At 40.1% G+C, this 25,000-nt stretch overlaps 1 protein-coding gene across 1 annotated transcript in view; it reads right to left on the minus strand.

Moving 5' to 3' along the window:
• Nucleotides 1-19,011: 19,011 nt before the first annotated feature.
• EVX1 (even-skipped homeobox 1) overlaps nucleotides 19,012-25,000 on the minus strand; it is a 7,062-nt gene continuing 1,073 nt past the window's right edge. Inside the window, exons 1-3 of the mRNA XM_073630156.1 lie at nucleotides 24,703-25,000; nucleotides 22,155-22,396; nucleotides 19,012-20,712 (exon numbers count right to left, since the gene is read on the minus strand). The exon at nucleotides 24,703-25,000 is cut by the window's right edge and continues 1,073 nt beyond it. Coding sequence (XP_073486257.1) covers nucleotides 20,188-20,712; nucleotides 22,155-22,396; nucleotides 24,703-25,000 — 1,065 coding nt within the window. The 3' untranslated portion in view covers nucleotides 19,012-20,187. The remainder of the gene's footprint in view (nucleotides 20,713-22,154; nucleotides 22,397-24,702) is intronic.

Raw genomic sequence — 25,000 nt, forward strand, 5'->3', positions numbered from 1 at the left:
ACATCATGTCTAATAACAGAGAGGTAGATGGGCTTGGGACTTTGGCAGTGACAGAAGGCCTAAAAGTAGCAGAAGGTATGTGGGGAATCGGCAATCCATCCTCACTGAAATGGGATGGCTCCTTAGTCCCTTTCATGTGGTAATACAGAAGAGGCCCGCAACTGAGGCTTGTTGCCCAAGGTGTAAATGTCATGCTCTTCCGATGGTATGACCCGCAACTCGTCATGGTCTTGTACTCAACAGTGAGCAAATCCCAGATTTGGCAGGTACACAAGGCCTGTGTCCAGCACTGGAATAGGCTTCTTCCAGGGAAGTACCTCTCGCGACATAGCAACGTGAGCCACGTAGCATAGCACGTAGAGTTCTGGGAAGCGTCTGGGTTTCGGATGTTATATTCATGCCCCTTATAGGGATTGCAGCCAGTCTGGCGACAGTTCCTGACTCAGGAGCCAATCTGAAGCACAGCAGTCATGTTCCAAGTCTCTGGACAAGCCTGGGCAAGTTCTAGAAACTAATTAACTACAGCCATGGTCTCTTTAGTGGTGGTCTTCAGGTGCATGAGGTGGGCATTAACCTGCTAACTACACAAAGTATGTGGGCGGGGCCTACTCGCTCTGCCCACAGGGGTACCTTTCTCATGGAGCATGCTCATCAATGCCAAGGATAAGGCAGAGACGGCGGTCATCTGAAAAATATAATATTAAGGCAGTTCCTCAACTTTGATATGAGCCTTCACATTATGTGCAGTAAAAAAAAAAAACATACAGAGTTCCTCTGAAAATTGTCTTGTCTCATGTCATTATACACTGTAATGTGTATGTTGCATTTATTAAGCAAGAGTCCATTATGGCATTGTTCATGACTTGGATATTGCCGGAAGTCCCGGTGCCTTCAGTAATCCCGGTTCTATGAACAGAACTGACCAGTACAGCAAGGGGAAAGGACCTCAGCCTTCCCCATTTTTATAGCACAGGTAGGTTGGCTGGGAACAAAAAGCCTGGGAACTGAGCCTGCAACAGTTAACTCTTACCCCAGTCTGGGCCAGCTGCTATTTCACTAGTAACAATACATTTCAAGCTGCCTATATGTATACCCAGCTTTATTTGTCGCTTCTGGTCATAACCTTTTAAGAGGCCCATTGACCATATGAATATCATTGACTAAGCAGATTACATCTACATTTTAGCATGACATTGCTTTCACCGCTATTCTCTTGATCTAGACAGACCTTAAGGGGTTGTCTCTTGACCCCAGCTCTCTATACTACTTCCTATCACACCTAATCCATATCCTCTTACTCTCCTGCCTGTTTGTTCCCCTTCCCATTTCCCTTCCCCACCTTCCAAATTCCTACTACTTTTCCTTTAGATTTAAATACACTTCACCCCCCAACCGTTGCCCACTCACTATATTCTTGCTCTTTGTTACTGTGTTATGATTTGTTGTACCATAGTCATTTGATGTTACAATTCTATGTTATTCCTTTTCTCTTTGACGAAGTAAGTAATGACAAACAGTGCGCATTCTGGGCCGCTTACCCGCATGTTCACAGCCGGTAAGTGTCTGGGCCCATGCAGCCACTACATTCCTTTTGACATAAATGAGAATTTACCAACATCCAAGAAAAAAAAACACCCTAAACAAAGCCCATCTTTTTAAAAAAAAAAAAAAAAAGGGAAGACCTGCAGCAGTTTAACCCAAAATAAAAACCCTATCAATATAGAAAAAAATAGCCATATACCCCCACATTAAATGAAAATCCCAAAATACCATGCCCTTTTTTTTAAGGAGGAGCCTTGCATTAAAAAAAAGTTTGCTATCGTCAGGACAGCAACTAAAAGTGAGCGCTAATAACAAATCAACCACAAAAATCCCCAAATGATAAGAACATAAAAAGGAGCAAAGCTGTGAATTGCCCAAAAGCTAGCAAACAAAATTTACATATAGATTCCTAACTGACCCGAACTTCTAGCAATGCAGTTTGTCAGTTGTACCTGCAACACCTTCCTTTGGGGTAGATTTACTAAAGGCAAATTGACTATGCACTTTGCAAGTGCAGTGGCACTCATTTTTAAAGAGTTTAGTAAATGTGGTAAAGGTCTGCTGATTTTCATCATCTAATCACATTCAAGAAAATGCTTGTTTTTATTTCTCTTGCACCTGATTGGGTATTCTTTACAAACTGAAGCTTCACCACATTATATGTATTAAGGAAAATAAGTGCAACTGCACTTGCAAAGTGCACAGTCTATTTGATTTTAGTAAATCAACTCCAATGGTTACTTTGTGCCTCTCTTTTTATAGTGAGGGGAATGACTTATGCAAGAACCTCCTCAATGGCCCTTCTAAACCTGCTGGCTATATAGGTTGAAGGTCATGCAGGGCATTATGGTTTAAAAAATTTCTTCCAGGTGAATTTTAAAAAAAGCAGGCCAGGATCTCAAATCTCATATTCACAGGATTCACCTCGAACAGTAAGCCCTAACTTCATCTCTGTTAAGAAATTTAGGCTGTTCCTTCCCTCACTCCTCCAAAAGACCTAATACCCAAATATGTGCTAGGGAAATTAAAAACACAGAATTTACTAAGCTTGGTGAACATTCTTGGGGTTTCCACCTACAATTCATAAAGATGCTCGGAGATAGGTGGTTTATGATAGCCTTTTTCAACCAGGGTGCCCAGGCACCCAGGCGCCCTGGGGTGCCCTGAGTTGTCTTCAGGGGTGGCTTGGCAAAATACCTAGAAATTGCCCAAAAGCGATTTTACAAGCCAGCAGGCGGATCAAGCCTATCTATTAGTTACACAAAGCCACAGGTTTTCTTTGCATACTTCCAGCCGCCAGAGTCCTAACAACTAATGATGGCATCGGTTGATAAGGAGGACGTCGGGCACCTGCCCCTCTCCTTCAGCACCACGGTCACATTAGCTGAGTGAGGGAGAGAAACAAGGGAGAAGAGAAACATTGGAATACTAATCAGTACCAGTGTGCAAAGATTTAAGCTAATGTTTTTGCTTTGGAAGAATAAATCACCTCTAATGATGGGTGTCCTATGCATGTGGATGTTGCTACAATATGCAAAACTATTAGTTTTGTTTTTGTTTTTTAATTTTAGAATGGGATGCCTCGGAGTTGTGTGAAATTTTAAAAGTGTGCCTTGACTGAAAAAAGGTTGAGAAACACTGGTTTATGCCATGCACAAGCTTTCACAAGCCACATAAGTTCACCCCCAACTCCCCAGTTCATTGTTAGAGATGTGCCCATCTATATACAGCCTAAAGTTGGTCTTAAATATGAGATATGTAGGGGGCGTGGCCTGAAGCGGCATGGAATAGGACGCTGAGACGCTGAGCTCCGCCGGACACATATCCTTTCCAGCATATCCTGCCGGCATTACCGCATCCAGACGCCCCAAAATCAACACCCCACACGGGGCAAGCATAAGCAATATGTCGCCACCAAAAAAAACGGCCACCACGACAGCCAAGCTGGATCAGTACCGCCATCAGGAGCGGAGCTCCCCAGGCCAAGATGGCGGCGCCGCGAGGAGAGAGGAGACGGCGGTGAATGCAGACACTAACAAGGTACTAGAAGCAATAACTGTTTGTCAGGAAGCTATTGCTGTATGCCAATCCTCCCTCACAGCCAGAATAGAGGAGGTTAAAGTGGACATCTCCTTAGTGAGACAGGATTTCCAGAAGCTCAGGGAGAGGGTCACAGAAACGGAAACTAGGATTAGCATGATGGAGGACTCCCTCCCCCCTCTTCAGCATTCTAGTGAGGCCATGCAGGCACAAGTGAACCAGCTCCTACAGAAACAAGATGACCTTGAGAATAGAATCAGAAGGTGCAACCTCAGATTCATAGGCCTCCCAGAGGGGGTAGAGGGAAGGGACCCCCCGGAGTTCTTGGAAACTTTATTATGTGACACCTACGGCAGAGCAGCATTTTCCTCTACATTTACCGTCGAACGTGCACACCGCATGTCAGGCAGACCTCCACCAGTGGGCGCTCCACCTCGCACCTTTATTGCCAAATTCCTGAACTACAGGGACAGAGATAGTATACTACGTCTCAGTCGTGAAAAAGGCAATATTCCATATGGCAATAAAACAATAGCTGTCTTCCCAGATTTTTCTGCAGAAGTACAAAGAAAACGCAAGACCTTCATGGAAGTGAAGCGCCGCCTGCGTATTAAAAACATCAAATATGCAATGCTCTTTCCAGCCCGCCTGCGAGTGGAAGGAGAAAACAGAGCCCATTTCTTTGAGGATCCTGAGGAAGCCATTGCCTGGCTGGAACGAAGAGATGCATAGAGGCTCGTTAGTAGGATGACCCGGCTTAATTAATGCCAGCAAGATGGGGCAATAGACTGCATGTGGACATTGCTCTCTGCTACACCTGCCCCGAAACGACAAAAACCTCACACACGGTTCATCAACACTTGATTTCGGTAAGGCCCTCTGTGTATGTGTGCCGCTTGGATGATTCTTGGCGCAACAGAGGCCAGTTAAGTATACATTTTATTCCCCTCCTTGTGAAGATATACCTGGACAAAAAGCTCCCAGAGAGTCAGGATGCACAAACGACATGTCTGGAGTGTTATCCTAATCCCCCTACTTTTTTTTTTTTTTTTTTTTTTTTATAAAATTTTTATTTTCATTTTATTTTATACTTTTTAAGCCATACCTCTCCGGCGGAGGAAGGCAACTGGCTAATGGGCTCACTGCAGTAAGTGGGCCCAGTTCTACGGTATGCTCTGTTATGCAGCGCAGTTTCGCCCTATCATACCCAACCTAAGATGGTTTGCAACATGTGACGTCATACAGTGTGCATTAGCTGCCATTGCGGAGATGAGGATTACTCTCTCTGCCCTGGCAACATTAGCAATCTTTCTTACTCTTTTTGCTCACCATACTTTTTCTGCAGGTTGGACGATGTTTATGCCATGTTGGCAGTTAATGGGGAAAGCCCGCACCAGTTGGGGAATGTGTTGGGCAGGGAGGGGGGTTTGCAATATATATCATAATGTAAGGCGAAATCCCTACATTTGGCTCGTTATACTTGTATTATGCTTGCTACCAGACGCTAAAAATACAAAACTATACCTCATTTTATATTTGCCCATGTTAATTCTCAAACAATATGTAGTGGTGGACGGAAGTCGTGGAGCTCAATATTTACAATATCTTATCATATGGCTACCCTAACATTTCTCACATGGAATGTACGTGGGGTGAGAGATCCAATTAAAAGATCTGCGGTATTCACTTTACTCAAACAGCAACGAGCCGATGTAATGGTTTTGGTAGAGACACATGCTGAGGGCTCTGTTCAAAGAGCGCTCAAACGCCCTTGGCTGGGATGGATATACCATTCCGTGCACACCTCACACTCTAGAGGAGTTTCCATTCTTATTGCCAAACACACCCAGTTTGAGCTCCACGGCTTGATGTCGGATCCACAAGGTCGATATGTCTTTTTAAAAGCCAAGTTATATGGTGAAATGATCTTATTAATGGCATTCTATATACCTCCACCATTTCAGACCTCCATTCTTGTAGAAGGGTTTAATTTTATGGCCTTACACCCTAATATACCAACGATGTGGTTGGGGGATTTCAATAATGTTTTGGACCCTACACTAGATAGAATGACTAACTCCTCTATACCTAACGCCCCTCAACATTTAACAAGATTTGCAAGATTATTGCAGGATTTTGGTTTGGTGGACGCGTGGAGATGCAGGAACCCCTCATCCCGGATGTATTCGTGCTTCTCCGCGTCTCGCCGCACTATGTCTCGTATTGACTTAATACTGATTTCTAGAACGCTCCTTCCCAAATTGATAGACGCAGGTTTTTCTCCTAGATCATTATCTGACCACTGCCCATGTTGGGTTAAACTCTCCTTTCACCATAACAGACCACCATTCTCTTGGAGACTAAACCCTTTTTGGCTAACTCTTTTTACAGCAGATGATGATCTCTCCTCACACTGGTCACAGTTTTTTGAGACCAATGTAGGCTCAGCATCCCCCCAGATAGTCTGGGAAGCTTTCAAAAAGCACGCTCGCATGACACTTACTACTCACATTAACAAAATAAAGCGCTCCTCTGGGGCAGTTATTACTGCGGCCACAGAGAATCTGCTTTCAGCCGAAAAGGCATTTACAGAAGACCCCACTCCAGATAAGGCAAATAACCTCAAGCTTTGCTCTAGGGTCACTGACCAACTCTTGTACGAAAAATCTAAAAGAAAACTTTTTTTCCAAAAACAAAAGCTATTTGAGCAAGGGGAAAGAGCAGGCAAACTACTAGCCTATCTTGTACACCACGAAGACAGACCCCCAGTCGTAATATCGCTTTACTCCCCTGACGGCACTCTTATGACAGAACCGCACCAAGTCACAACAAGGTTTCGAGACTTCTTTACTACACTTTATACTTCCAAGGCCCCTACGGATAATACCTTAATGGAAGCTTTTTTAGATGATATAAGTATCCCCCACCTAACGGAAGCTCAAATAGAGATTTTAGAGGCCCCATTGACAGCAGAAGAAATTACCAAAGCCATTAAGGAATTCCCCAAAGCTAAGGCTCCTGGCTCCGATGGATTACCAGTAGAATTCTACTCCTCTCATTTAGAAATACTTGTTCCCCGACTACTACAACTTTATAACTCTATCTTTAATAGCTCCGACTTGCCAGCGTCTATGCGGGAGGCTATAATAGTACTAATCCCCAAACCCGGCAAGGATCCGCACCTCCCGGAGTCTTACCGCCCTATTTCCCTGCTACAGGTGGATGTAAAAATAATAGCAAAAATACTAGCCATACGCCTAAACACAGTTATATTGTCCCTAATACATGAAGACCAGGCTGGCTTTATGCTAGGGCGAAATACATCTTTTAACCTCCGTAGATTGTTTATCAATTTACAAGCAACACATGACAATCCAGGGTCCAGAGTGGTTGTGGCTCTGGATACAGCCAAAGCATTCGACTCCGTCGAGTGGAACTACCTTTGGACCTGCCTAGCTCGTTTTGGATTCGGCCCCAGATTTATAAAATGGATCCAAATCCTTTACCAAAACCCAGTCGCAAGAGTAGTGGCAAATGGCTGGCCATCTGATCAATTCTCCCTATTTAGAGGCACCCGACAGGGATGTCCTCTGTCGCCATTGTTATATGCCCTAGCGGCGGAACCATTGGCAGTTGCGATACGGGCACATCCGGGTATAGTGGGACTCCGGAGGGGTGAGGTAGTGGAAAAAATCAGCACATATGCGGATGATACTCTGCTGTACCTGGATGACTCACAGGAATCTCTCCCAATAGTCTTAGACCTGATAAAATGCTTCGGAATGTTCTCTGGACTAAGGATTAATTGGGATAAATCCCAGATACTCCCTCTAGATAGCTTCCCACTAAGCCGAGACAGGACCACACTTGCTTTACAGACAGTAGACAAAATAAAATACCTAGGAATACAAACAACCCGGGATCCATCAGACTACATCTCCCTTAACATAACGCCACTGATCGATATGATCAAACAGAAAACACAAATATGGGCACGCCTCCCACTTGGAGTGACGGGTCGAATTAACCTAATAAAAATGATCCTACTACCAAAAATCCTGTACATGATTTGGCATTCACCTGTATACCTCATACTCAGACACTTTAAAGTAATGGAAACTCTACTCAAGCCGTTCGTCTGGGGTAATTCTAGGCACAAACTACCCTGGCAAAAGTTAAAGAACCCTACTGACCTAGCTGGACTGGCACTCCCTGACTTCAATATGTACTACCTCGCATCTCAGCTTTCACAAATTTTCCACATCGACAAAATAGACCGAAACAGATTTTTATTTCTTTTATGCCCAAAATGGATACAACAGACTCTAGACCCATTATTATCAATGATGGAGGGGAGAGCTGGTGAGGGCTTGGGAACGGACCGCAGATCTTTACTATACCAATATAAGAAAATCTGGGACATAGCATCAAAAAAACTTTCTATTGAATCACCGAACATTTATACTCCCATATGGCACAATGAGTCCCTCCCAGAGTTTAGACGCATGCAGGACACCGAGATATGGAGCGCTAGAGGAATAATATACCTGACACACATAATAAATAATGGGAGATTGAAAACATTTGAAACTCTAAAGTCGGAATTTGCATTACCCAACTCCATGTTTTTTAGATACATACAATTAAGACACGCCTTTCATACACAATACCCCACAGACGAACTTACCCTAAATGACAATCCATTAATGGCCGCCATAAAATTCCCAGATCCCAAAAAAATGATCTCTCAATTCTACGCCATGTTAACTACTCCACAGGCAACTGTCCAAGCATATGCTCTGAAAACTAAATGGGAAGATGAAATAGGTATTATTGAGGATGATGAGTGGAGCGATGCCCTAGATACATGCAAATTAGTATCCCCTAAAATAGCAGACCGGCTCACTCAGATATTCATCACACACAAATCTTACCTCACGCCACTTAGGATCTCAAGATATAAGAGGAACCAATCCACTAACTGTCCAATGTGTAACCATGCCGCAGGCACCTTCTTTCACCTAATATGGCATTGTCCTAAGATCCAACAGTTTTGGTCTCAGATTATAAAATTCCTACATGATACCATGGGCTCGCCCATCACACTACAACCAAAACCGTGTTTATTGGGAATTTTTCCTGACCCGGAAATTAACAAATTTACTAAAATATTCTTACAAGAATCTCTCTTCTCAGCTCGTAAGGTAATAGCCAGAGTATGGATGAGACCCACACCACCAGAATTTTCACAATGGGTGCTAGAAATAAATAATTCTCTGCCATACAAGAAAATAATTTACTCCCATAGAGGATGCCCTACCAAATATGAAAAAGTGTGGGAGAGGTGGCTCAGCTCCCCAGATACCTGCACCGAAAGGATCTAAGCTACCCTAGTTCACGAGCCTTACATTTACAGTGCTCCTGTTTTCGATCGAGGTCCCTACACCACAATGTATTGCAAAATGAGGTCATGTTAGATAAATGAAGTCAAAATAACATAACAGAATGTATACACTATCAACTTGAATGTCTTACTCATTATGATACTCACATGGGGGAAAAGTTGTTTCGGGGGTTTTTTTCTTTGTATTTAGTGATAATACATTAAGCTATATATACTGAATGTAATCCATGTCAAGATTTCATGTTGTATGTAATCTCCTGTACTTGTTCAATAAACAGAATTTTACAAAGGAAAAAATATGAGATATGTGTTGTCCACTCCATTTTTAAAAACTTCTCCAAACATTTTCCTGGAAACTATACAGGCGCTGCCAGTGTTTCTTCCCTTCTCCACTATCCTCTAAATTCATAAACATGAAAGCTTGGAAAACTTGTAGGTGGTTAGTAAGAACTCTTTTGATGCTTGAATCAGGTCTGCATGTCCAACTGTCATCTGAGGTCTTTGGCCAGCTTAATGATTCTTTTATCAGCACACTGAAAGTCTTTGAGTGCTGATTTGTACACTGTATTATAAAAACATGGTGATTACTGTCAGTGTCTTCATCCAGACAGATCCTTGAAGCCTATTTTTAGCTCAGTTCAATATGCTTTCACCATCCTGAACTCACAGAGCAGTACTCCACAGGGTGCTTGTCCAACTGGCCATGTGAAGGCCATGGTAGTAAAGCTGGGGGATTTTTTTTTTTTTTTTTAAGAATCACCCGGCTGCAAATGCTTTACATACTCTGGTAAATGTATAGAAAAATTATAGGTGTAATGTGAGTATCTTACAGGTAGACAATGTATATTATAATTGTTACAGGTATTTATATAGCGCTGACAATTTACGCAGCGATTTACATATATTATACATTATTCCCATCAGACCCTGCCCTCCAAGAGCTTGCAATCCAAGGTGTATAAAGCGTTAATAGGCTGATATCTCTGTTGATGTGTCATGGTTGAAGTCCTTGTTTGTTTCATTGTTTATATGTACTCTTCTATCCTGATGGTGATGAGCTCCTGATTTACCTTGCAGATTTAGCAGTGGATTTTCCCTGCTCCGGGCCCAGCCTGGCCATCCCATGGGACACCAATAACAAGCACTAATTGGACAGCGATACATCAAAGTCAATGCTGAGACGGTTCCTCCAAGCCTGAGAAATCTTCAGCTCACCTTTCCATCTCCACACCAGCATGGCTGTGATCGGTGGTGCCAAGAAATCCCACTCATTATGCACAGCATCTATTTGATAAGAAAAGTTCATTTGTCACATTTCTGCTGCCTACACATTGTATGGTAATCATTCTAAATGATTATTCGGACAAATCTCTAATCCCTCTCATCGCTGCTTCGATTTTCCTTTATGAATTATCTGAATGCGCTAATTAACTAGAAAATGAGGAGAAGGAGAAAGTCCCGCAATAAAGAAGGCAAACAGAGAAAAAAAAAAAAAAAGCACAAAACTCCATCATTGCAAAACACTCACACATCCGAAGTATGGAGGAATATTATAATACACAGGAGATGGGATCATTCTAGGTTACTAATTAGACTTTACAACAAGACTTTGCTGTACCATGTTTGTTTCTGTGTGTGTCCAGGGACAATGCAAATTACAGATGGCAAATACTGGATAGATAGATAGATAGATAGATAGATAGATAGATAGATAGATAGATAGATAGATAGATAGATAGATAGATAGATAGATAGATAGATAGATAGATAGATAGATAGATAGATAGATAGATAGATAGATAGTACTTGTCTATTCACAATCCCATTGATCAGTCGGGCAATAAGAACTGGCTAGTAACCCCTACAAAATGAAATTGATTTCTTTACTGTCCCTGGTCACTTTACTGTATCAAGCATATCAAGATAGAGAGAAAGAACGTTAGATATAGTCTAACATACATTGTATCATATATAGATAGAAAGATCTATAAATATAGAAATACTCATTTTGCTTTTCACAATCTTTAATTGCATGTATATATATATATATATATATATATATATATATATATATAAAAAACATTATTCATTTCTTGAGCCTTTCTGTCCACTTTACTGTTCATTTAAAAAATGTTGTGTTTTATATCAGATTCTTTCTTTCTTTCTTTCTTTCTTTCTTTCTTTCTTTCTTTCTTTCTTTCTTTCTTTCTTTCTTTCTTTCTTTCTTTCTTTCTTTCTTTCTTTCTTTCTTTCTTTCTTTCTTTCTTTCTTTCTTCATTCCTTCCTCTTATGTTAGATTACAAGAAGACACATATGTACAATGTATGTGGCACAATTGATTTCAGTGTGGGCTTCTGTTTATCTGATAAAGAAGGGACGTGCCCTTGTACCCGGTTGGAGTTTGTACATGGATTTTGATGCGTTCTGCTTATACAGTATTAATTCCAGCGCTATTAGGATGTGTAATTGAGCTCTCCGTGTGTATATAACGGAGATGGACCCAGAGGAAGATTTTACACGGTTTTAGCAAGATGAAAACTGACTCTTTTTCATCATTTGCTGCCAAACAAGACATTTGTTTCCCATTTGAAGCGCCTTCTCCTGTAAGTAATTGTGCCTGTTAACACAATACCTTTCACTGCTCTCTGCTGCTCTATAAATAATTCGGATTGAGATGTAAGGATATGACTTTCACAAGATTGGTCAATTGATTAAATCTGTGACCTGCAATTGCGAATAATTTGGGGAGGCTATTTAAACAGATGAAGGCCTAAATTGCCTTGCTTGTATGTGAATTAATTCCTCATTCATCATCATTATGAAGTGATTGGTCTATTCATACTCCTTATTCTGCAGAAGCAGGGCTGGATTCAAATGAGGCTGCAGAAGACTTTAATATGCTCTTCTTTCTCAAGACTACCCCAGATCCTAGGAAGACTAATAGACGCAGATTTGTTTCTCCCTGTGAACGTTGGGTTCAGAGCTTTGACTTAAATATTTATGCAAACATTTTATTACACATTGATCTAAAGCCACTTAACAAAATAAGCCCTCTGCAAAGCCCGTCTGCTCCATTTAACATCTATCAGCCTTTAAATTCTATGGAACTGTTTAGACAAAATATGTGAACAGATTGGACAGCCCTGCGACCAAAGAACAAGTCTGGAAGCAGCAAGAAAATGTGACTTTGAGACAAATTATTCCATACAATGTATTGCAAGAAAATGTTACTTTGCAACAAATAAAAACATACAATGCATTATGTATCATTGGTTTTTGTTGTGAGTCTAGTGATAACCTTGTCATTGACTTCCTGAAAAAGTCATAAACAATAATTCTGGAAATGATTACAAAGTGTGTTTTTGTATTTCGAATAACCATAAGGAATTATGATAGATAGATAGATAGATAGATAGATAGATAGATAGATAGATAGATAGATAGATAGATAAACTATTTGCATAGCTGAAGTTAAAAAACTCTAAACAGTCTTAATTTAAAGCTGAACTCCAGCCTTTTCTTTCAGTCTTGCTCTCTTCTTCAGCTTTCTCTCTTTTATTGAAAAACATTACTTAGATTCCCTGCACACTGTGAGCTTCTCACAGTGGTGTCCGTTTATGCTGGGCACCCTAGTTTTAGGGTGCCCAGCATCAGCCAACCCTTTCCACTTTAGCCAGACTGCCCCATGCCTGCCCTATATACTTCAGGTTTTTTCGATCGTAGAGTCTCAGTATCACATGTAGATGTTACCAAGGTTGGTCTGCTTTTTTAAGGAAGCTATGTACAGCCATGATCTGCCTACACTACATAGAGAAGCGCATACACCCAGCGATGACGTCACTTGGTCTAAAATAATGATAACAGGAATGTTTTATTTAAAACATTTCATTAGCATATTTATGAAAAAAGGAGATGACTGAACCAGGGAATATTATATATATAGAGAGAATGATCTTCAGCTTTAAACAGCAGCAACAGCTTTTGATGAGCCATTGAGCCATGTCCTTTCGCAAACCTGGAGCCATTTGGGTTTAGAAAGGACATGTTTTTTCTGAAACTTTAATAAATAGTTTTCTGAGATTGCTACAATCTCTGATTTGGACTTTATTGGATCTCTTTATAAATGCTTTCACACAAGATTCACACATTTGTTACCCAAGATCAATCATTATTCTAATTGGGTTCATTTGTATAAATTCTGGGTTGAAGTTGTGTGATTCTTGTGTTGAAACATGTAGAAATATACCTTATGGGGTTAATTTAGGAATAGCAAATACATGGATCACTTAGAAAATTTTCCACAGAGATTAGTGAATGGAGAGAAGCTCTGCTGACTTCCATCATCCAATCATGTGCAAGGAAAAAATTCTGGTTTTGTTTCCTTGCACATGATTGGATACTGTTTGAAAAGTGAAATTTCAGCACATTCAGTAATCTCTTGGGAAAATTCTCCTGTAAAGCGAAACTTCCCTTCTGAAGTAAATAGCCTATTTATTAACATAGCAAATCCTATACGTTCGCAGGTAACCCTTATGTGTTTTCAGTAACCACATAAGGATGTATCATCCAGAATATATATATATATATATATATATATATATATATATATATATATATATATATATATATATATATATATATATATATATATATATATATAATAATTTTTTACAATATTATTATTATTTTTTTTTTCTGGTGCACCTGGTAGCCAATCAGCTTATAACTTCAGCTTGTTTGATTAAGCTGGATGGTTTCGATGCAGATCTGCACCAGATTTTGCACTCTCTAGTTTTAGTACATAGTTACATAGTCTGGCTAAATAAAAAGACACAAGTCCATCTAGTTCAGAGGTCTCCAGACTTTTTATTTAAACAAAGGGCCAGTTTACTGTCCTTAAGTGTTTAGGGGGTGAAATGTGATCAATGTGAATAGAAAATGTTCCAGCATCCCTGGTAGTAAACACTGCCCTCACTGGTTTTAAGAGGAGGAATAGTGCCCCATTGTTGGTTTTAGCAGGAGGAACAGTGCCCCATGGTTGGAATCAATGGGAGGAATAAGTGCCCCATGGTTGGCATCAATGAAAGGAATAGTGCCCTATTGACAGTGTCAGTGGGAGGAAGAATGCCCCATCATTAGTCTTAGCAGGAGGAATAGTGCCCAATCTATGGTGTCAGTGGAAGGAAGGGTGCCCTATTAATAGTGTCAGTGGGAGGAATGGTGCATCATCATTGATGTCAGTAGGAGAAATAGTGTCCCAAGGGCCAAATAGAGGCAAGCAAAGGGCCACATGGCCCCTGGGTCACAGTTTGGAGACCACTGATCTAGTTCAACCAATAGATGGAATAAAAAATTATTTTATATATATATATATATATATATATATATATATATATATATATATATATATATCCACAGTTGATCCAGAGGAATGCAAAAAAAAACATTTCGGCTCCATGCATGCACACTGGACTTAAAAAGCGGCATTTGATGTTTCTTTTTCACCTGCCTCTAGAAGCACTTCTATTGTGTTCTAAGTGTCTTTGCACATTATTGACTACTACAGTCATTTTCTGTCAGGAACGTTCAGAGGCAGGAAAAAAAAAACCTTCTCTGTCACGTTTTCTGGAGAAGTTTAGAAGCTATAAAAATGTCAGTCTCTCCTAAACTCCTCTTATCTCTAGGCTCCACCAGGAGCAGAAAAAACGTCAACGTTTTTAGCTTAGGTGGCATAAAAGACACAAATTGAAAGCATATTGTACAAAGTTTAGGTGAGTCTATGAGAGTTTAAGAGCATTTCGTTTATAGACATTTTTTGCACTACAAGCCCCTTTACAAAAGCCAGGAAATGATGTACAGTGACAACACACCTTTTTTTTACTAAAAAAAAGTTGAAACTTGACATTCAGAAGAGACAAGAGGAGTTTAGGAGAGACTGACTTTTTATAGCTCCTAAACTTCTCCAGAAAAACTATAGAAAAGTTTTTTTTTCCTGCCTCTGAATGTCCCTGACAGAAAATGTCTGTAGAAGTCAATGTGCAAAGACACATAGAACACAATAGATGTGCTTCTAGAGGCAGGAGAAAAAACGTCAAACGCCTATAGAATCGATGTTTTTTAAGTCCAGTGTGCATGGAGCCACTTGCATAAAAAATGTTGCTTCTACAAGAGTTTTGTGTTCTGCCTGTAGAAGCAACTCAATGTTATCCTATGTGTCCATGCTCATTAGGACATTTACAGGCATATTTTGAGATCAACTTCCTTCTCATTAGTGTTTCTGATAGGAGCTCACTGGCAGAAAAAACTTGCCAAAAATGCTCTATACTCCAAAGAGAACAGACGTTTTTTAAGCCCAGTGTGCATGATCCAATTTGCTTCAGAAGGGGAAAGCATTCCTTCCTGATTCACCAGGAGGCAATTGGATATTCCCTGGATCAACTTTACCTATAAATATTAGTATCCAGATATATTATGTGTATCTAGGAAAGAATCCAGGCCTTTCTTCAAATAATATATATATAGATATAGATATATATGTATATGTATTATTGTTTGTGTGCATTTGTATTCCAATGTTAGCCTCTATTTAAGATAGAAATGACATATAAGCCAATAAGCCGACTTGACATTCTTTGATTTTGCAGGTCCTGATGATAGCGCCATCCTTTTGACCCCAAGTCCTGGGTCTTATTACAAAACGATTAACACATTTTAGCTGAGAGTGAATAGATCAGGACATGTTTGTGGAACAAAGGTCCAGGGGACTGTTCATTAAACCATTGTAGTTGGCAAGCTGGTGAGCAGGCTGACATATGGTATTGGGTACATGCAGTGACTGCTCAACTTGAGTAAAATAATGTAACAAATCGAGCAGGAGAGTAATTGAAAACAAAGGGACTGTCAGGTGTGATGAGAGGCTGGATTGGCCCCCAGTGATGGAGGAGCCACATGTGGTCAGAGCACACAGGGCTCACCCTAAGCCTTGTCACCCTGCAGGCCACTTGCCACCATTCCAATGATCGCTCCCCACACTAACCAGCAGATTTCTCCTCTAATTTGACACGAAGTCGAAGAGCTGATGAAGGCATGACTGATTACACCCAGAAACTTTCCTGTACACCGTGTAAATTTAGTTAACCAGATCTCCAGTGGAATGATAAATTATTAACCAGCTATTCATATCCTCCCTCCCTTTTTTCCTCGGCTGTTAGCATTGAGCTTTTATTCTAAACATGTAGTTTGCAATCAGTTTGGTCACACTTACAAGAACACGCTTTAATAAGGCAATCAATCACATACTAACAACCAGGGGATGTCGGGGACTGGGCTCAGTTTGCCTTGTATGAATGCAGCATCCTCTGGGATCTCTACAAGTACTTAACCAGATTCTCCTTATTCTTGCAGAGGCCAACACAGCTTCTTCTGCTGGAAAAAAGCCACATAATAATAGGACTAAAGTGCTTTCTCCCTCTAATACTTTTTCCGAATGACTGCCATAGGAAGAAGCAATATGGTGAAGGTTACCGAATTCGTTCACATGCTAGAGGGAATGGGTGACACATAGTAGGACAAGCCAGCTCCATACAAGAATTTTCTGAAACGTGATCAGATTCATGATCCTGGTACAATTACCTAGGAAATACAGTCAATTAAATGTTCCTGAATGGACACTAGGGCTTATCATTGATCGTATATTTGTTAATATTGCTTCGGACATCTCATTTACCTTCTTGTTAAACCCAGCTCCTGTGCTTTCCAGCCACCTGCAGCAAGCCTATTTACCTGCCATGAGTTATTTAGCTGCAGGAAAGCTTTGCAGCCTATCTCCTTCTCCTTCTCAGTGCTTTTATGAGGTTGTCAGGCTTATTTAGTAAGGTAAGGAGCAGTGTACCTAATGAAGTAACCCACAGCAACCAATCAGTAGTCTTCTCTAAATGCTGTGTTTAGCCTTTGTATGGTGTAATAACCCCGAACAAACACATAGCAATCATTATTACTTATTCTGTTTACTCTATTTATCGTAAGCAACAAAAACTAATTAGCAGGGATCTGTCGTTGTTTTGCCATCTCTGTACAAAGTGTTATAACCCACAGGCATCAATCAGCAATCATCTCTCATTGCTCTGTCTATCCTGAACAAAGTGTATTATTCTATAGTACCCAATCAGCAGTCATCTCTCATTGCTCTGTCTATCCTGAACAAAGTGTATTATCTCATAGCAACCAATTAGCAGTCATCTCTCATTGCTCTGCCTATCCTCAACAAAGTGCATTATCCCATAGCAACCAATCAGCAGTTATTTCTCATTGCTCTGCCTATCCTCAACAAAGTGTATTATCCCATAGCAACCAATCAGCAGTCATCTCTCATTGCTTTGCTAATCCTATACCTGTAGTATGGAAGAGCAATCAATTAACAATCACATGTCATTATTCTGCTTATGTTATATAAAGTGTAGTATCCCATAGCAACCAATCAACCATCATCTGTGTTGTTCTGCTTAAAGTGATTGTAAATGATCACTTTGAAAAACAAATATATATATATATATATATATATATATATATATATATATATATATATATATATATATATATATATATATATATATATATTAAAATAAATAAATAAAATTATATAAATTTTCTCCCTTTTTATAGGTGATCACATTCCCTCTGTTCTCAGCTGCATAAGAGCTGGAGGAAGAGAAACAGCAGCACACTAAGCTTTCCAGTGAATGGCTGGGGGGGGGGTGTCAGGACAAGTCTGATCATTGGAGGAGAACACACTGAGTTCCCAGCATATAGCTAGAGAACTGACCATGGTGTGCTCTCCTGCTTAGTATGGTCAGTTTTTAATAGGAAAGCAGAGGGGCTAGCAGGAGCACCAAGGATTTCACACAAAGGAAGCAATACAAAGAGAACAGGATACTTTCTAATACAAGTACATGGTACAGCAAGAACATATCAGGAATATGAAGTGTTGGGGTAACCAAAGCTTTAAGTTATATAAAGCGTAGTATCCAGTAGCAGCCGCTCAACCATCATCTACAAATACTGTGCTTATGTTATAGATAGTGTAGTATCCCATTGCAACCAATCAACCATCATCTGTCATTGTTCTGCCTAAAAAGCGTAGTATCCCATAGCAACCAATCAACAATCACCTATCATTATTCTGCTTATATCATGTATAGCGTCCCAGCATCCAATAGCAACCGATCCACAAACATTGCTTTTTCTTTTCTATACAAGTAACCTATAGTAAACTATGAGCCATCATCTGGTATTGTTCTGTCTGCCGCAAGCAGGTGACATACGATTGGTTGATATGGGTTAGTGCATATCAGTGTACTGTAGAACCAGCGAACGGTGATTGGTTAAGATTAATGATTGTACATCACTGTTTTTCCCTGCCTTGCTAAACTCCCCAAAAATGTTTTTTTTTTTTTCCATTTTATAAAAGATCAAATTACACGGTTGCCCATGATGCTAATATCGATGCTTGTAAATTTCCTAAATTGTGTAATATTTCAAGTTTTAAAGGAAACCTGCCACCAAGAAATGCTTGAACATGCAGCAGTTCACTGTGATAAACTGGCATGTTTTGCAATATGTCAGTATGAAGATGAATGTCACAATGTATGGAATTACTCAGCCATTGAGTATTACGCCTTCCACCCCACATGCGACTTTCTACTACCGTCGGAGATTTACATACAATTCACCAGCACTGGAAAACTGACATGAAAAATCAAGCTATTTTTACTTGCTTTCTGTCTACTCTACTCTTCTTTTTTTATAGAAATGTTTATATTCAAATTTACATTTGTGGCTGTAATTTGTAATCTGAAGTCAGATTGCTACAGACAAAAATGAATGTATGCATTTGGTATTATGAAAACATATGCAGGTTCATCAGTGTATAACATCTAACTTGAAACCACCCTGTACTCTAAATAAATCATAATATTCTATAAGATCGGTGACATCTTTTAGAGAAAAAATGAATACAATTATTCCTTGTGATTAATTTTATTGCGACTTTCAGCAGATTGTTGTAACAGTGTTTATTATGTTGTTGTTATTGTTATAATTTTGGACGGTGCTGAAAATCATTTTTACAAAACAAAAACAAAAAAAAATTAAAAAAAACATTCTTGGCAAAGGAATGCTCTACCCATACCTGAAACACGTCAAAGGACATTAAACGTTAGACAGGTAGACATTTCCATTTGAGCTTCACATGTGCAACAAAAGCAAATATAAATAAACAAATGACATGTAAACTGAACATCCCTGATCATCAAATATGGAGCACAACATAGATATAAAAAATATATAAATAGAATTAAAAGTATAAACTAAAATCCTCATTGTGATTTGGTGAAGATTTGTACACAAGCATAATGGATGGAGGCTGTTAACAGTGTGCCTGTGCACTAATTTGCAGAGGTGGGCGCCTGTCTGCAGAGCTTTGGCGACATAATCCCTTCCCTATGCGGCTTGTTAAGGACTAGCAGAAGGTTTGCACTCTGGGAAAATTATTATACATCCAGAAAGGTCCTCCTTACATATACATCACTTGATAATTTAATCAGTGTGCTCACTTTTCAGCAGCTGAGGATAAACCATTGCCATTCCTTATACAAATATTGTAGTTCTCGGCTCAGACACAACCCCAAGCCCAGTGTTTATTCAAAAAAAAAAAAAGAGTTTAAAATACAAAAACTGCGAATTTCTGCTGTAAGAACCATTCATAGAAGGTGTCATAAATTGGTGGTTTGTTAAAGATGCAGGTACATTGCAAAATAACAATGTATCATCTTAATACTGTGTTTTGTTGATACTTTAAATGTATTTTGTACATTTGGGGGAAAACACATTAATAACCTTATTGTTCTGTGTTAACTTAATATTCAAGTATCCCAGCATGGTAATCCTAAAATCTACACGTCTGCCATTTTGTTACTGACACAGAATAAACAAAAGTGTGGCAATGCCTATAAAATATTCACTCTTTAAAAGTAGTCCTTTGTCTTCTTGAAGATAATGAGCTAACTTTATAGTAAAGTCATTGATCTGGGGGAGAAAGCCTGTGACAACCTGAAAGGTCCTGGAATGCCACCTCTTGACAGGGTGCCCAAAAAAAGACATTGGCAAGCTAGGTAGCTCAGTCAGGGGGAGAGGGTAGGTCCATCCTATCTGGTCAGTGGTACCTCCTCTCTCTGGTCTAGAGGAACAGATGATTTGCTCAGGACCGAAGGGGTGAAAGTCAGGAAGGAGTCTGATCTTGTAGAGGAGGAGCAGGTAAAGTCAGAACCTGTAGGCCTTTGTGCTAGCCCATTGGAAGAGCTGGAGTGGCATGCCAAACAGGAGCAAGGGTTGCCCCCAGTACCAAGTCCATGAGCAGGTGTGGCATAGATGGATGGGTGTCGGAATGCACATAAGAGTTCTGGTCTAGGGTAAGGGTGAGAGAGGACCCTGAAAGTATCCAGTGGTCTCAGTGGTGAGCTGAAAGGATTGGCAGGTGATGCTGAAGTAGTGCCAAGACCCATGTGAGAGTAGTAAGGAAGAGGTAGGTGAGATGGGAAGGGGTAAGGTAGATTGCCAGTGGCAGCTGCGTGGCTCATCATGTAAGTGTAGAAGGCTGGGTCTGCTGGGTGAGGCCAGGTCATTGCCAACCGCTGTCGCTTGTCCTTCATCCTTCTGTTCTGAAACCACACCTGTGAACAGAAAATAACATATTTAGGATGAAGTCAGCCTTCAGAACAGTAATGGATGTGGGGGAACATATTAAATTGGAACTTCACTCTATGAATCAACATTGACAATTTTAAACCTTATGTTGCTGGCATTAGTAAATAGGAAGATATATCATATTTACTTGTTTTAAACTTTTGTAATGTTACATTTCTTTACTTTCTGTCTGGTTTCCAGGCCTAGGTAAATGATGTTATACATCCCAGGAGTCTTCAGGAAGGGAGGAGGGATTTTCTCAGCTAGGCAAGCACTGGTGCCTGCATGCCTGAGCTAAGGGCATATGGATCCCAGGAAGTAAATGCTACATTAATCATCTGCCCTTATTCAAGATTGCTAAGTCCAGAAATGCTAGGAGGTGTTTTTCACATGTATTTTTCAGTAAAATAAAACATGGAGACATGGAAGGGTGAGTTTGTTTTGAATATTAATAATAACTTAAATAGCATCTTTGGTCTGTTGTGCCCAGATGCTGTGTAGTTCCACTTTAATCCAACAAACATTAAAAAGCCATTATATCTTTATTATCTTTACACAAAGAAAAAACACAACTTTAGCTAAAATGAAGATACATAGGGTGGAATAATACCTTGATAGTGATTTCTGGCAGGTTCACTTCTGTGGACCAAGACCCCCATGCTGGGGTAACACCTTGATGATGGTCTCAAGCAGGTTAAAATACATGGACCAAGACCCCCAGGTTGGAATAATACCTTGAGAGTGGTCTCTTGCAGGTTAAAATATGTGGACCAAGACCCCCAGGTTAGAATTATACCTTGATAGTGATTTCTGGTAAGCTATAATCTGTGGGCCAAAACCTTCATGGTTGTCCCTGGCAGGTTAAATATGTGGACCTAGACCTCCAGGCCGGAATAATAACTGGATGGTGATTTCTGTCAGGATAAACTTTGTGGACCAAAACCCCCAGGATGGAATAACAATTTAATAGTGGTCTCTGGCAGATTAATATACACGGACCAATACTCTCAGGCTGCAATAATACCTGGCCTCTGGCAGGTTAAATACATGGACCAAGGCCCCCAGGCTGGAATAATACCTTCAGAGTAGTCTCTGACAGGTTAAAATACATGGACCAAGACCCTAGGCTTCAAAAAAAATCTTGAGAGTGGCCTCTGGACAGTTAAATACATGGACCAAGACCCCCAGGCTGGAATAATAACTTGATATTAATTTCTGGTAGGTTAAAATCTGTAGACCCAAACCTTGATGGTGGTCTCTGGCAGGTTAAATATGTGGTCCGAGACCTCCAGGCTGGAATAATACCTTGGTGGTGATTTCTGTTGGGTTAAACCTTGTGGACCAAAACCCCCAGGATGGAATAATACTTTGAGAGGGGTCTCTGGCAGGATAAAATGCATGGACCAAGACCCTCAGGCTGGAATAATACCTTTATAGTGGTCTCGGGTAGGTTCAAGGCTGCAGCCAGTTCACACCTCCTGGGCCTTGACACATAATTCTCCCTGTAGAACTCCTTCTCCAGACGTCCTATCTGCTCCCTGGTGAAGGCTGTCCTGTATCTCCGCATCTGGTCCGCAGAACAGGACATAGAGCTCTGGGACCCTCCGCTTCCTTTGGATGGATCGCTGCCATTCTGAACAGGGCTGCCCCCCATGCTGTCCGAGCACTGACCTGCACAGAACGATCACAAGTCATTAACTCCATTCATGACCTACAAAAGCCTTGGTGGCACTCTTACTAGCAGCCCCTCTGTACCCTTCATGGACACCAAAAGCTATCATTCAAATCCAAATGATAAAAGCTAGCATTGGACGTTATTATTAGAAGTATCTAATTTTAACAGTAGAACTAAACTGTACAATTCTACAAAACAAGACTGTAAAATGCACATTAAAATATATTCATCAAATTATTAATATCCAGGTCACCATCCCTGGGGGCTAGTGGAATGCACATAATATTTTTCATAGACCCCCGGGTCACCTGGCACTGGAAAGAATGGATGGGAGTCGGGAGACGGTCCACTAAGCAGTAGAGGAGCAATGACAGGTCTATGTGGAACTATAAGAGCCATCATCGGTCGTAACCCCTAAATTAGCGTGCATGTACCAATTTCACACCAATCTGTCCAGGCGGCCATGCAATTCAGCAATCTATCTGCTGCCCAATAAATTATGGATAACGACAACCCGAATAGATGTCTTGTAATGAAGATACATGTCCATTATACTGGAGCAGCCTGTAGATACAAAGCAGATGGACACTGCACTGCTATGTGTTCCCCTGGAAGGTAAAGATGGCCATGAGAATTAAAAATGCCTTCAGAATGATTGTTGGTCTAGAGATAAAGGACATTTGTAAGTTGCTTATTGATGGGTCGGAGTTTAGCAAGGTGTGAAGTCTACCTGGGCTCCTCAAAGTCATGTCTGGGCTATGGGAGGGTCACCCGACTGGTGTCCTTTCAAATGTAGCCTGGGCTTTGTGTGTTGGACACCTGAGCCTCCTTTAACATCCAAGAGACAATTTGTGAGCTGGCGCCAGCTACTTGTGAAAGTCAGGGGCTACTGGTCTGCGAGGAGGGGCATGCAAAGCACTACCTAGGCAGGCAGGAGACTCCAAACCCCATGGCATTGTCTTTATGGTTACCTATACACAACGGCCCAGACAAGCTTCGTCATCCTAACCTTTGATCTCTGACACAGGCAAAGGTGTCAAACAACCTACAGAGACCAGCATGCTCCCAGGCCCTGGCACCATACTTATGTGTTATATTAGGTGCCTAATATCTTCTTAAAAGGTATCTAATCTAATATTCAGAAACAAATGTTAAATATTTTGGACGGTTATGATTTGCAGAAAGGATGGTCCTGCACGTTTAGGGATCAACCTCAACATATCTTCGTTTACTATAGAATCGGCATGGCCAGCTACACAGAACTAAACTCTCAATTGTATCTGAAACATTTGCTAAAAATGTAAAAAATCGTATTAATATCATCAATATCAAGCTCAGACCCAGTACAGAAAACATTTTTGTGTGTTGCATACAGTCACAAAATGTTGCTCTAAGTTGTGCACAATAAGCTGAATATAACATATAAGCAATAACCAAATGAGTATGAAATATATATATATATATATATATATATATATATATATATATATATATATATATATATATATATATATATATATATATATATATTCCATATCATGAACAGTAACTGAATAAATCAAGGAATAGATAGATGGATGGATAGAGAGATAGGCAGTATGTATAAACAAGATCAATGTTGAAGTACATTGAGAAATGGATAGATGATAGCATAGGTTTAGGATAGGGTATATAGATAGATACATAGACAGTATGTATAAACATTAAAAATTATTAAATACATTTAGTAATGGAATAGATAATAGTGAAAGGATAAATAGATAGATAGATACAAATTTTATGAGCAATAACTAAATACATTAGGAAATGGATAGATGATAGGTAGATAAGTGGGTAGATAGACAGACAGATACATAGATAGCATTTAGAATATATATATATATATATATATATATATATATATATATATATATATATATATATATATATATATATATATATATATATATATATGTTAGTAAATTAATAGATAGATAGATAGATAGATAGATAGATAGATAGATAGATAGATAGATAGATAGATAGATAGATAGACACACTGATGTGCAAGCAAAATGGAATAAAAGGACAGATAGAGATAGATATAGGTAAATAGATAGATAGATAGATAGATAGATAGATAGATATCAATAGATAGAGATAGATAGGTAGATAGAGATCAGTAGATAGATAGAGATCAATAGAAATAGATAGATAGATAGATAGATAGATAGATAGATAGATAGATAGATAGATAGATAGATAGATAGAGATCCGTAGATAGATAGGGTAGGTACTAGGGTTGGTGGCTGTGACCCCGCACCTTTGCTATGCTGGTAGTCACTATTGGCCGTCGTGCAGTCCGGGGTGCAGCTGACTTCGATCTCCTCGTAGAAATCCGATTCGGTGTCGGAACTGCTGTGATGTCCTTTCCCGGATAAGGAGTCGGGATGGGGAGAGGAGAGGCGCAGCGCCGGAGATCTTCTGCCCGCTCTGGTCCCCGATACAACCTCCACCTCCTCCTCCGCTCTCTCTCTGGGTGCCAAGGGGCCAGATCTAGGGCTCAGGCAACTTCTAGGAAGCATTTTCTCCTGCGGCTCCTGAATGGGGCTTCCTACTGT

The sequence above is a fragment of the Aquarana catesbeiana genome, linkage group LG05 (genome assembly GCF_042186555.1).
Source record: "Aquarana catesbeiana isolate 2022-GZ linkage group LG05, ASM4218655v1, whole genome shotgun sequence".
Classification (NCBI taxonomy): domain Eukaryota; kingdom Metazoa; phylum Chordata; class Amphibia; order Anura; family Ranidae; genus Aquarana; species Aquarana catesbeiana.